This window comes from Lycium barbarum, chromosome 4 (genome assembly GCF_019175385.1).
Source record: "Lycium barbarum isolate Lr01 chromosome 4, ASM1917538v2, whole genome shotgun sequence".
Classification (NCBI taxonomy): Eukaryota; Viridiplantae; Streptophyta; class Magnoliopsida; order Solanales; family Solanaceae; genus Lycium; species Lycium barbarum.
Genome location: NC_083340.1, coordinates 134,843,849 through 134,857,490, shown reverse-complemented (window position 1 = coordinate 134,857,490; position 13,642 = coordinate 134,843,849). Strand labels below are relative to the sequence as shown.

The 13,642-nt window shown below is 34.0% G+C and overlaps 1 protein-coding gene across 1 annotated transcript; it reads right to left on the bottom strand.

Moving 5' to 3' along the window:
• Window positions 1-5,381: 5,381 nt before the first annotated feature.
• On the bottom strand, window positions 5,382-9,174 carry LOC132636589 (basic leucine zipper 61-like). The gene is made up of 6 exons (XM_060353528.1): window positions 8,877-9,174; window positions 7,990-8,767; window positions 7,138-7,228; window positions 6,859-6,985; window positions 6,241-6,409; window positions 5,382-5,686 (listed from the first exon to the last, which is right to left on the bottom strand). Exons 2-5 carry the CDS (start codon window positions 8,529-8,531, stop codon window positions 6,270-6,272), a joined length of 900 nt encoding a protein of 299 aa, XP_060209511.1. The 5' UTR covers window positions 8,532-8,767; window positions 8,877-9,174; the 3' UTR covers window positions 5,382-5,686; window positions 6,241-6,269.
• Window positions 9,175-13,642: the final 4,468 nt, after the last annotated feature.

Here is a 13,642-nt window from a genome sequence, read left to right as displayed (position 1 = left end):
TCCTTAAGAAAACAAGTTTCTTAAAAATGAAAAAAATGACTTCCCTAATCAAAGTAGGGAAAACAAGTTCCCAAGTGGCATTTCACCCCCCACCCAACCCAACCCCAAACCACCAAACCCCAACCACTCCCGCAACCCATGCACCACCCACCCCCCTCCCCCCAATAATATTTTTTTTAAAAAAAAAATCTCCTGGTTTTTCTACACCACCACATCCCTCTTCCTCCACCCCCCCCCCCCCCCAAAAAAAAACCCCGCACCCCACTGTCACGACCCAAACTGATGGGCCATGACCAGTGCCCGAGCTGGACACTCGTATACGAACCTGCTAAATGTAATCAGACTGGAACTAAGGACAATATGGAAATTCGTGAAAGCAAGATATAGACTCATAACGTCATATATCATAATGAACCTGTCTCCTGAGGAGTCACAGCTAACCAAAACATAACAAAATATGCAAGCCGACAAGGCTGCCACTATATACAGGAATATCCAAAACGTACCATGTCGATATAGCTGACCAAAACCTATATACAACCCACACATGTCTACAAACCTCTAAGAGTATAATAGTAAAATATGACGGGACAGGGCCCCGTCGTACCCCTGGATATGCATAAGTCTATATCAAAGGATCTGTACCAAAATGACTCAAGCTCAGGAACAAATGAGCTCTCCAAGCAGCTGAGCAGAAGTCCTAGGCTGGAGGATCACCAAACTGAGTGTCTATACCTGCGGACATGAAACGCAGCCCCCGAAGAAAGGGGGGTCAGTACGAAAAATGTACTGAGTAAGTAAAGCATGAAGTACAATAAAGAAGATCATGACTGAGTAAAAGATGTCAGGAGACAAGTATAATAGTCAAAGATAACAATGCATCTGTGCCTTATGAGAAAAGAGTCATGCATATCATATAACATACCGTACTCAGCCCATTATAGGACTCGGTGAATGAAGTCATATACATATATACTGTATCGGGCCCTCTAGTGAGGGACTCGATGAAATAATCATATATATACCGTACCCGGCCCTTTAGTGAGGGACTCGGTGAAATAATCATATATATACCGTACCCGACCCTCTAGTGAGGGACTCGATGAAATGATGCAGTAAAACAGTTCATGAGTAGAATATTAGGAACAATCATGTACAAAATGAATCATCATCTGAGACTCAATAGAATAATTATAATGAACCAACACTTGAGAATCAAAGACGACTGTCATGTCAAGTACCGCTAAGAACTAGAATTCATTGGAGTCATGTATGTTCATCGTTCGCTCGTTTTATGTAATTCATGCCAAAAAGAAATAAGGGATAGCTTTACATAGGCTTGTCGTCTGTACCAACTCAACAATTTAAACTCGTCTCGATTAGCACTTCAACCTATAACAATGGTAACACATCCATCAACTCTGTGATTACTAGTATACGTTATATATCGAATGATAACTCGCTTTTATATAAAAACAATCGAGCAGCACTTCCACTACTTGCACACATCCACTACTCACACACAAGGTCAACAACATCAATAACAAGACACAACTCAAGGACAAAACAAAATCAGTCCCATATACCCTATATACACCATTGTTATACATTTTTTCTCTTTACATCTATGGTGTACAACAACCACAACAACAAAAGTGATTAATACACCTATTCCTCATGTTAATCCAGCCCCTTTAACAATATTAGAACAACCATCATGAACAGCCCATACTCCAGTAATAACAAGAGTGCAATAGATGGTATATCGAGCGGCAAGCTCGTCTTATAGTTTGCAACATAAAACTTCTCTACACCTTTCTTCCTTTAGGACATATATCAGCAACTACAACTACATTTATACATAATCATAACTATAATCACAGCATTTCAACTCAACAAGAACAACCCCCGAATACAATACAACAATGCCCAACAACCTCATGAACATCTACTCCATAAGAACATAGCACCATAACTCTCCTCGTAATTCCACAAAATCCAATTCATATCTCAACAATTTCATATAAACAACTACAACTTTAAATATCAAGATTCCTTCACTTTTAACACATAATCAATGACAACAATAACAATCAAACCCAATTTAATTGAAACAACTCCAATTCAGCCCAATTACAACACCGATACAATCACATGCATTTTCTTACTTCCAATTTCGCTTAATACGAGTTAATCTCTCAATTACAACATCATTTAACTCCAATTACACTATAAGAAGATGAAATCTTACCTTAACTTAGCTAGAACAGATCCTACTACCATCTGCACCAATTGCACCACTTCCCCAACTCAATACAAGGATGAAAAGAAGGATTATGCGATGAATAAGAGCTTCAAAGGGGTCAATATTGTATTTAGCTTGCCATGTTGCTGCTGGTTCGTAGGAGGAAATGGCTGCTGATACGTTTTTGCTCTTCCAAAGGGCTTTATCTCAAGGTGAAAAATGTTACAATGGTTTGTAAATGCTTATTTAATAGGGATAAGCCTGGGTAAAATGATGTGGCATCAATCTGATGCATATGGGGTATACAAAGGACACATAACGATCCCCTCCCCCCTTTCCACTTATTAATCATACCTTATAATGGAGTGACTAGTTAAGTGTGTACATTATACACGTGCATTGTGCACAAAATATTAATCTCGATCACCGTCGTCCGACTTGTTAAGTCCTAAATTATTTCGGGATGTCATCATTTTTAGGCACTGATCTCTTTATTTGCATACCTGAACATGACCAAAAGAATTCTCCGGTACGAGCGGTTCGAATCATAGCCCAAAGGTACGGGTATAATATTGATAGAACTTATACTATTCGGTTGCTTAACCTCTAACCTTTCGACACTTACTTATCACTTGTTGAGCATTACATAAATACTTATAATCTCAAAATAATCTTGTCCTCCGAGCTTATGTCGGTTAACTTACGAATAATCCAACGTACAGAAGTACGAGATATAACACCCACTGCCTCCCAACCCAGCAACCCCCCCCCCCACCCCCCCACCCCTCATTTTTTTTTTTGTCTTCTAAATTTTCTACACCACCACATCCCTCTCCCCCACCACCCCCTCCAAAAACATTAATTTTTAAAAAAAGTTTTCTTTTTTTTATTCTCTACACCCCCCCCCCCCCCAAAATTTTCTACTTCATATTTAATTTTATCTTTATAAAAAAAATTATAAAAATTTAAAGTTTGTGTGATTAAGAATTAAAATTTTTGGAGGGGGTGGGTGGTGTAAAAATCCAAAAAAAAAAAACTTTTAAAACTTTTTTTAAGAAATTCTTTGGGGGGGGGGGGGGGGTGTCCACTCGTGGGCTGGGGGTGGTGGTGTATAAAATCCAGAAAAGAAAATTAAAAACTTCAATTTTTTTGTGAGGGGGGGAGGGGGGGGGGGGGGGGCGGGGAGAGGAGGGGAGGATGTGGTGGTGTAGAAAATTCAGAAAAAATTAATTAAAAACTTCAAAAAAAAAATTGGTTTGGGGGGTGGGGTTTGATGTGGTATGGGGTGGAGTTGGTGGGGCTTGGGTGGGTATTTTCCGGAAAAAGTTTTCTACCAACCAAATGAATATGAGAAAATAAATAAGAAATTCTCTTATTTTCCACTACCCAAATGAACATGAAAAAATAAGTAGAAATTCACTTATTTTCCAAGAACACATTTTTCAGGAAAACATTTTCCTCCATACCAAACACACCCTTCGTCTTGCACGATTTATCAAAACGTGGCATGAGCTTGGGCTTATATTAAAGGGAAAAAGACACTGTGTGTCCACTCAGCCAAACTAATCCCACATTTAACCACTGTTTGGGCTTAATCCCACCAGGAGTCCGGTCGGCCCAAAATAATGCCAAGGCTGACCGGCCCAATAGCTCAGGCGCTTAAAAAAAGAAGAAAAAAAAAGACTTTTTGTGGCGACGTCGCCACTAAAGGGCTGCTATAGCATATATACATATGTTGGAATTATATATACACTTTATATACAAGAATGATACAATTTATAAACATATGCTGGAATTAATCATACATTTATTATACATAAATTGTACGTTAATTATACATTTATTATACACATATTATACATTAATGATATGATAATTTTTTTTTTACATATACAATAGTGTTTTTTAACATATACAATAGTGATACATATTATATACCAGAATGATACTGTTTCTATAATACATTTTTTATACGTATGGTACACTTTCTATACAAGACTGTTTATATACACATGCAGGAATTACATATACACTTTCTATACAAAAATGATACATATTATATACAAAAATGATACAATTTTCTATTCTATACAGGGCAGTCGCACTGTCCTGATACACATTATATACACAAATGATACAGATTATATACAAAAATGATACAATTTTCTATTCTATACAGGGCAGTCGCACTGTCCTGATACACATTATATACACAAATGATACAGATTATATACAAAAATGATACATACCTTAGTGATTCATATTTTATACAGTTTCTATACATTACATATAGGTACTGATACATATTTTATACACAAATGACACATATTATATATAAAAATCGCCTCAAACATTTTTGTGTTTGGGTTTTTATTTAAAAATTATCTTATTTAAATTTTGGCTAATGGATGGAATTTGTTTAATTGCTATATTTTGAATTTGGGAAAAATTGAACTAGAGAATGAGATTATTTATGGCCGAGCGGCCATATATGTCCTTTTCCCTATATTAAAATGACATTCAGAGGACTTTGCCTTAATGATTTCTTCTTTTGGGCTGATTTTGTTGGATCCAACTAGATGGATTGAAGCAAAGAAAGTTGAAATATAATTTGAGACCTAATAATCACTTTAAAGAATTATTTAATTATATTAATTTATAATATTTATTTGAACTAATATGTCTTGAATCTGAAATACTAATCCAAAATACTAGAAAATTTTAGCAAATAAAATTTGTTACAATTATAGTTCTCATAGTCATTTTTAATGTTTGCTTACCACTAGCAAAATCAATATAAATGAATAAAAAGGCTTCCCTCATTTTAGAACTATGTATTTGTTAACTTCATATTACTTGCTCCAACTAATTTTAAGATATTATTACTACATTAATCTTTAGTATTCAAATTTTATTAAGATATTTTCCAATTTGTTAATATTATAATTATTTTTTATATCTATTGTTTTGAAAAATGCTTTTTTTTGTCTGTTGACATATATTTTTCACTCACCAATCAAATATATACCTAAAAAATAAATAAAAAATCCAAGGGAAGTTTTCTTTCAGAAAGTAATTTGCGGATAATAGCAAACAATGATTTTAACACTTCCCTTTTGCTTCTCTTGACAATTAGTGAAAAATCAATTTCTTTCCTTCTTTCATATATCCCAATACAAAATTCCACTTGCCCTTCCAATAATACAATATTTCTTGTAGGTGGTTGAAGGAATTAAAATGAATTAAACATTAACCAAAGGAAAAAAAAAAAAAGGAACACCAATGACTAAGTAGTAAAATAAGTAAGATTTTTATGGTCCCTCAAAAAGAGAGATCAATTTAGAGATCCAAGTGATCTTATCCTGTCAGACAAGGAAATTTCTCCACATGAATTTGCTAAGCGCTTCTTCTCAGCTATCAGTTGCAGTAGCTTTTTCTGCACTGTAAAGATAAAACAATTATATTAATATTATTCCCTTAATCTGGCACTTATCAATGACTAATCTAACCAGCTTTTTTAGCACTAATTTACTTATATAAAGTTAAAGTATACTCTCTTATCTTAATTTATGTGACATATTTTTTCTTCTAGTCTGTCCTAAAAGTAATACTATCACATTTTTATTCTATAAATAATTTAACTTTCAAATCATTTTATCTTTAACGAGATGATATATAGCTACACAAATATCCAATGCTCATTTTTAATTTCTTTTTGTTTTCAGTTAGACAATATCTCACAAATCGGGATGAAAGGAGTAATAATTGAAATAAATAAAAACTACTACATAGCGTGATTTTTCTCGTATCAAAATGATCAATGAACAAATACATTTTAAAATATCAGTCGGATCGAGTTCTTTAGATTAAATCTCGAAAAGCAAAACATGAAGAACTTTTGGGGAAAAAAAAGTACTTCTAAATTTTAAATTTTCTTGTTTACATAACAAACATTAAATTTCTTTTCAATAACTCATGAGAAAAATAATATATACCTAGCTGAAGAAGGATGAGGAAGGAGAGATTAATTGACAAGCTGTACATGCATCTCAGAATCGGCAAGTGGTTGTTGTGTAGTACCGTTGTTTTCCATCTGCTTGAGGTTCTGTTGGTAATAAATTTGCCTCAACCTCTCTATTTCTCGTTTCAATGCTTCTTGATGAGCTATATATCCCACAACAGAAAGAAAGAAAAAAGATTATAGTGAAGATCAATTCATATCCATTGACTTTCAACACTGCTCTAGAGAAACAAATGAAATGAATCTTTTTTTAATCAAAATCATGAAAGATTATGATTATGAGGTTTAGTAGAGGATGAAGTAAAAAAGAAAAGAGATAATTAATGGTCAAAAACACACGTGAACTATTATTTTTTGGTCCCTTTTCTACCTGAACTATCATCATTTATTTATTTAAACACACCCAGTTGTATAGAACTATAGATGGTAAAATAGTCCAGGTAGGACAACTTCGAGGTGTGTTTTAATACATAAATGGTGATAGTTCAGGTAAACAACTAATAATTGAGCTGCGAAACTCGCAAAAAAGTACTCGTAATACTTTAGATGTGTTTTGACCATTTACTCAAAAGACAGATTAGAGAAAATTTACCATCTTTAAACAATTTATCTTGGGCGAGAGCTGCGATTTTTTGTCTGAGTGCACTATTGTCAACATTTAGCAACAAACGTTGGTGGTCCAGGAATGCAACTCTTGGTGACAGTACCGAAACTTCAGCCTTCAACAAATTAAACAAGAAAAAAAGAAGAGACGTGAGTGATATTTTATTCCAATTTAACTAACTTAAAAAATTATGATAGTGCAAATATTTAAATAACATAACTGCTCATAATTAAAAGAAAATTGTCTGAATTTAATTATTTCACATACTTGAAGAGTGCTAACGCTACGTTCTAGCTCCGATACGTACTGAAGTTTCCTCACCCGCGACCTTTGCGCCGATTGTCTATTTGCCAAAATCCTGACATAACCAATTATTCAAATTAAAAATTCCCTTAATGATCCCAAGCATCACTAATATTGAATGTTGATGATAATTATATACTGTAATAATAACCAGGCTACAGACACAAGAGATGCACAAACATATACTATAAATTTTTGTCGGGGGCATATGTAAATTAAAGCTACCTGTTCAGTAGAACAAATCAGCTTATTAAATATCGAATTAATAACTCAAATGAACAGTGACATTTCGAACCCATAAAATTTAAATTTTAAATCCGTCTCTACATGTTTACAAATGAGTATATTATATTTTGTACGCGAACAAAAATAACATAGTTGAATAAAGCCTACATGCAACAAGGAGAAGTATTAGTTGGAGGCCTTGGGGCTTGGAGAAAGTAAAAATATAATCCCATCATAATATTTATTCACCATATGTAAACTCCTACGGTATTTTATTATTTGGATTATTATTCTTTATATTTTAATTTATGTGTCTTACTTTTTTTTTTAGTATGTTAAAAAATGAATGTCACTGAAAAATCTCTAATCTCAACATTTCACATGTCATATTTAAAACCACAAGATATTCTGATATATTACACACATTTTTAACTTAAGATGACAAAATTTAAAAGTCTTCCTTATTTTTTTTAATTTCCGTCCTTATTAAATTAAGACACCCAAAACAAAACAAAACAAAACAATTACTCCTATTATCCACAATGACACTTTAGGTAAAAATGAATATGATGCAGTAATAATTGTGCATACCTTTTAATTCTCTTAGGATCAACAACTCTTTCAGAAGAGTATTCATTAGTACTTGCATTCTGATTAGCTGCTGGTAATTCCTCAGTATTCTTGCATAAGCTTTGGACTTCATCATTTTCACTCTTAAACTGCTGCTGCATTTTCTGGTTACTAGTATTGTTCATACTTTTATCTTCATTATCATTGATATATTCAGACGGCGATGACGGGTTCGAACACGACATGTCGTGGACATCATTGTTGAACATGGACATGATCTGTTGCTCATCATCAAACCTCTCGAATTCCTCGTGACCGTTAACTGTCCCACCGGATCCAGGAGTACTGGATAGCCTCCTGCATTCTTCCACCATGGGTGACTCCAAGAAAGCAATGGAGTCACTCATCGATCTCCTGTGGGACCCACGCCTCGACGACATGTCGAGGAATTCATCCCCCCATAAATTGTGAGCAGTTGGAGATAAATTGTCCACTTTTTGATGAAGTGAAAAATCAGGCCAATTTGATGTCATGTTAGGTGCTCTTGGTGGTAAGTGTGCCATTTTTTTCTTGCTATTTTTGGTCAAAGTTGATGGGATTTCAAGAAAATGTAACAAAATGCTTCCACAACAAGGACAATTTTATGTCTCACGTTTACTTAAATTGTGTGTTTTTGGGGGAACAAAGCAGCCAAAGAGTGAATCAAACTAAATGATTGTTCTAGAATGGTTATTTCTCACAATTGGTCCTTGTGATGCAGCGCAATCATAACAATTAGGATCTCAAGACGCAGCAATACCTATAATACAAGGAATAACAAGCTTAAATCACAAATATATGAGAATTTCTTTGACTGAAAGATGATTTTACATCAACAAATAAAATAAAAAAAAGTCACTCAGCCATACCTTCAATTGTTGATCGAAATGTAATTAAATATGTCGAATATGGTTGGATCAAAAAAAATTGGAAGGGGTTTTTAGAGAGTGAAGTGAAGAGAAGATAACGTTTTAGAAGAGAACATACAAAGGACAGTGTGTTATTATGATATAGACAATGTCTAATCTCTGAATCTCTATGACTCTGATTATTTGTCTCATTAAGAAGCAAATTAAAAGTTGTCTTCAATGATCAATTGACAAAGAGGGGTATTCTGGTGGGGGGTATTAAGAAGGCATCACAAGGGGTGATTGGGACAGCTATCAAACAGCTGGTAGGGAGTTTGGAGTCTTAACTGTATTACAGGAAAGTAGCAATAGTTTAATATGTAGAGGACTCACACCACATGTGCCCTTGTGCTCATCACTCATCAAAAGCCTCTGACTTCTTTTTCTTTTTTTGTTTAATTGAAATAAACTATTCTCTCCGTCTTATTTTATAGTACTTATAACATTATTTGGGTGGTATGAAATTCAAGAAATAGATTCAAGCGCAAGTTAGAGAATTACCCACGCTCCACACCTTATATCCTTCGATTCAAGCCACGAGGCAAAAGAAAAACTGATTTAGATATATAGGTGCGGTCATTCGCGATTGATGTAGGTTTATCGTTTGTAAATGGTATGACTGAGACATAGAATAGTAGAAGCCAAGGTTTAGGTTTCTGATCTAGGACTCAGAAGAAGAAGACTAAGATGATTGCCACAAAATCGAGAAGTAGGAGACATGATCGCTTCTACCAGGGGCGGAGCTAGCCCTTCGGGAGTGTGTTCGGCCGAACTCAGTAGCTTTGGTCCGAATCATATATTTGTATTAAATTTGTTGTCAAATATGTATAAATTATTAATTTAGAACTCAGTAACTTTAAAAGAATTAGAACTCCGAACCCACGAGTTTTAAATTCTGGCTCCGCCTCTGACTTCTACCACTTCACTACAAGTACTCAAACAATACTTTCCCCCAAAACTATCTCCCTTTATTGCCACTAGCTTCTAATTACTATGTCATTAGCTCGAATTGCAGTGATCCAATACCGGAATGTAATGATTTCGTTCACTTCTCTAACAAAAGGCGAGGTAGCTTGGCGTCAATGAAAATAAAAACATGCACATTAAAATATTTTTGGAACTTATAATGTTGTAGTACATATTATTTTTATATGTTTATAAAACATGGCATGCGTTAATGGTAATAAAATGAAAAATTTAATTAAAAATATGAAATGTTTTATTTTTCTAACGGAGTGAAAAGAAAAGATGGTCATATATAAAAATGGAACAGAGGAAGTGCCAATTATCATTGCCTCACCCTAGTTAACATGCATTAGGACTAAGAGGAATTGAGAAAGAACATTCCTGTGCATGCTCTTTTTTCCAAGCACAACTGTTGAGAAAGAACATTCCTGTGCATGCTCTTTTTTCCAAGCACAACTGTCATGCACGTGCTATTGAGCACCGCTTGATCAATGAAATTATATGTCATCACATGCTACCATCAGCTTTAGGGCGTCAAAGGCATAAACTTTCTCATTTACAAATCATCAACGCGTGAATTTAAATACTTCAATGGTACCATGGTGCGGATGAGACTGCTCTTCCCTTAATCAGAGGTTTCAGGTTCAAGTCTTGGTATGAAAAAATTCATGATAGTGAGTGTTTTCCTCATAAACGAGCCCTATGCGGCGCAAATTCGAATATACTCGGACTCCATTGAATGTACTGGACACCGGGTGAAAAACCAAAAAGAAAAAAGAAATACTTCAATGGTGCGGGCAAGATCCTGCCATTCTCCAGTATCCGTGCTCCTGAATTTTTATGGGGATTTGATTTAAAGTAAGGTTATTCCAATTATAAATTCGGAATGATAATCCTACCACCTTTTATATAAGATAAGATAATTTTAATATTTTGTTATAAATTTTATCCTGATATCCATGATTAAACACTGAAAATTTTGATCCCAATTATATAGGGATAACTCTCCTTATCCGTGTAACCAAACGACCTCTTAGGAATTCTCACATACATCTTAGTCTTGAAATTTATGCAATTCATATCAAAATTAAGAAATTGCTAATAAATCTTCCAATTTAAATTCTTAATACTTTGAATCCATTAGAAGAGGTAAATTCATGAATCATGATTTGAATTTTAGAGATTCTAGAGCAGCGACCTCAAATATTAATAATTGAGTTTGCAATTTAATATTTCACATATTTAGATAATTTCTTAACAAATATATAACGTCTAAGCTAAAATTACTACATTTAACCGAAATATCATAGCTTACAATGTGGATCCGCCAGTATCTCTTTTAGCCCATTCATATCACAGGTAGCCGGGAGGCAAGGTAACACGCTCTCTCTAAATTGTTACCAATATTCTTCCCTTATAGATATACATGTAGGGATCTGCCTAACTCTAATTCCCCGATAAAAGTGGTCTTATTTAAAAAAAAAAAAAAAAAAAAAGTAGTCATTCTTACGGAGTTTTTTTTTCGTTACAGAGACTTCTCTGGTCTATATAAGATCCTTAATTATAAGTAAGATAAATCGAAGGTTAAAGGTGTCAACCGGTTCATTGTAACCGGTTTTAACCGGTAACCGGACCGGTTAAACCGGAACCGGAACCGGTATAACCGGTTAACCGGATATTAGTTTACCGGTCCGGTTCCAAAAATTTTTTAACCGGAACCGGACCGGTTAAACCGGTTAAAATTAAAAAAAAAAGGAAAGAGCCGTTGGGCCTCGGTAATGGACCGTTGGCAACGGTCCATTTGCAAAAATGGCCGTTGCCAAACGGTCATTTTCTTAATTTTTGGCCCCCAATTTTTTTTTTTTTAACACTTTAACCCTTCCCCCACCCCTATATAAACCCTTCTTCATTTTCATTTCAATTCACTCTTCTTCATCTTTCTCTCAAATCTCAATCTCTCAATTATAGTTACTTTGCAATAATTAGCCACAAAGTCTTATTATAGTTTCAACTTTCAATTATTAATTTTGCAATTATAATATTGTTGGTGGAGTTGGTGATTTTGCAACAATCCGAAGTAGCTTTGGTGGATTTGCAATTCTAGCCGCCTTCGCTTTGTTGGAAATTAATTCGGCAATTTGGTACCTTCGTTCCAACTCTATCTTTAATTTTCGCAATTTAATTCTAGCAATTTATTTTTTGAAATTTAATTTACGCAATTTAATTCTAGCAAATTTAATTTGTTGTAATTTATTTTGTTGTGATTTATTTGATTGTGATTTAAATTATTTCTATTTAATAATGTCAAAGAGATTAAGACGTGGTGCCGGTAGTAGTAGTCGTACTGTTAGGGGTGCGCTTAATGAGGAAACATTTGTGGAAGAAACACCTAATTTAGGTATTGATGTTGGTGGAAATAATCCACTTTTAGGTCATGAGGCAATGCAACAACATTTTACCGACACTTTTAATGAAGACTTAGATGATGATAATGATGAAACACAACCCCCCGAAAATCCCATAGGAGATACAGGTCCTGCACAATCACATACACAAGACAAACCGCCTAGAACTCGTAAGCCAACAACTAAAGTTTGGAAATTTATGACTAAGGATAGGGAAAACCAATCAGTTACATGTACCCTATGTGCACAAGTATTTAGTTTTAAGCAAGCAACTGGTAAGGATGGTGGAACGGGTACACTAAATGCTCATATGAGAACCAAACATATGGATATTTGGGGAGAACAAACGGGTTCAAATGTGGGGGGGATTCAAATGACAATAGACCCACGAACCGGTAGAAATTTTAAGTATGACAAGAAAAAAGAACGCGTAGAAATAGCTAAATGGTAGCTTATGATTGTTTACCATTTTCCTTTCCCTCGGGTTTGGGGTTTGTTACTTACATTCAACGTTGTTATAAGCCGTTACTTTCAAGTATGGCTCGAGATATCCTTACGGTTCAAGTATCAACCGTGGCTTCGGAGAGCGCATTTAGCCAAGGAAGACAACAAATTGGAGACCATAGACATTCATTATCCGGCTTTAGCTTGCAAGTACTAGTGTGCATTCGAGATTGGATTAGATCGGAGCGACGCAACCAAAACTCAGAAGCGGAGCAAGGCGAAGAGGAAGAAATTGAAGATTTGATAGCTAGTGGACCGGACCAAATGGAAGACTTTGAAGATATTTCCATGACCGAATATGATGTGGGGGAAATTAACGAAATGGTTCAAAATTGGTGATTTTATTATTCTACTATTTTTGTATAACTCATGTATTATTTGCAAGTTAAAAGAAAATACAACTTGCAAATAAATGTTATCCAAGAATGAATAAAATATATGGCTCATTGAGCTTTCTTCTATTTACTTGTGTTCATATTTTTACTTTTATTAAGTTAGGAATATAAGTATATATAGTATATAAGTAAGTATATATAGTATATAGTACATATATACAAGTATATATAAGTAAGTATATATACTATATATATTAAGTTATACACATATATAAGTATATATAGTATATAAGTATATATAGTATATAAGTAAGTATATATAGTATATAAGTAAGTATATATAGTATATAGTACATATATACAAGTATATATAGTAAGTGTACTATATATATTAAGTTATACACATATATAAGTATATATAGTATATAAGTATATATATTATATAAATATATATAGTATATATATTAAGTATATATTGTATATATAGTAGATATGTATATATAGTATATATATTAAG

What these genes read in the sequence shown, in the direction of transcription:
- LOC132636589 (XM_060353528.1), bottom strand. Translation starts at nt 8,531, where the DNA reads ATGGCACACTTACCACCAAGAGCACCTAACATGACATCAAATTGGCCT. An exon ending in GTAGCGTTAGCACTCTTCAA is followed by an intron (nt 6,986 to 7,137) that starts GTATGTGAAATA and finishes AATTTGTTGAAG; the next exon opens with GCTGAAGTTTCGGTACTGTC. An exon ending in AGATAAATTGTTTAAAGATG is followed by an intron (nt 6,410 to 6,858) that starts GTAAATTTTCTC and finishes TGGGATATATAG; the next exon opens with CTCATCAAGAAGCATTGAAA.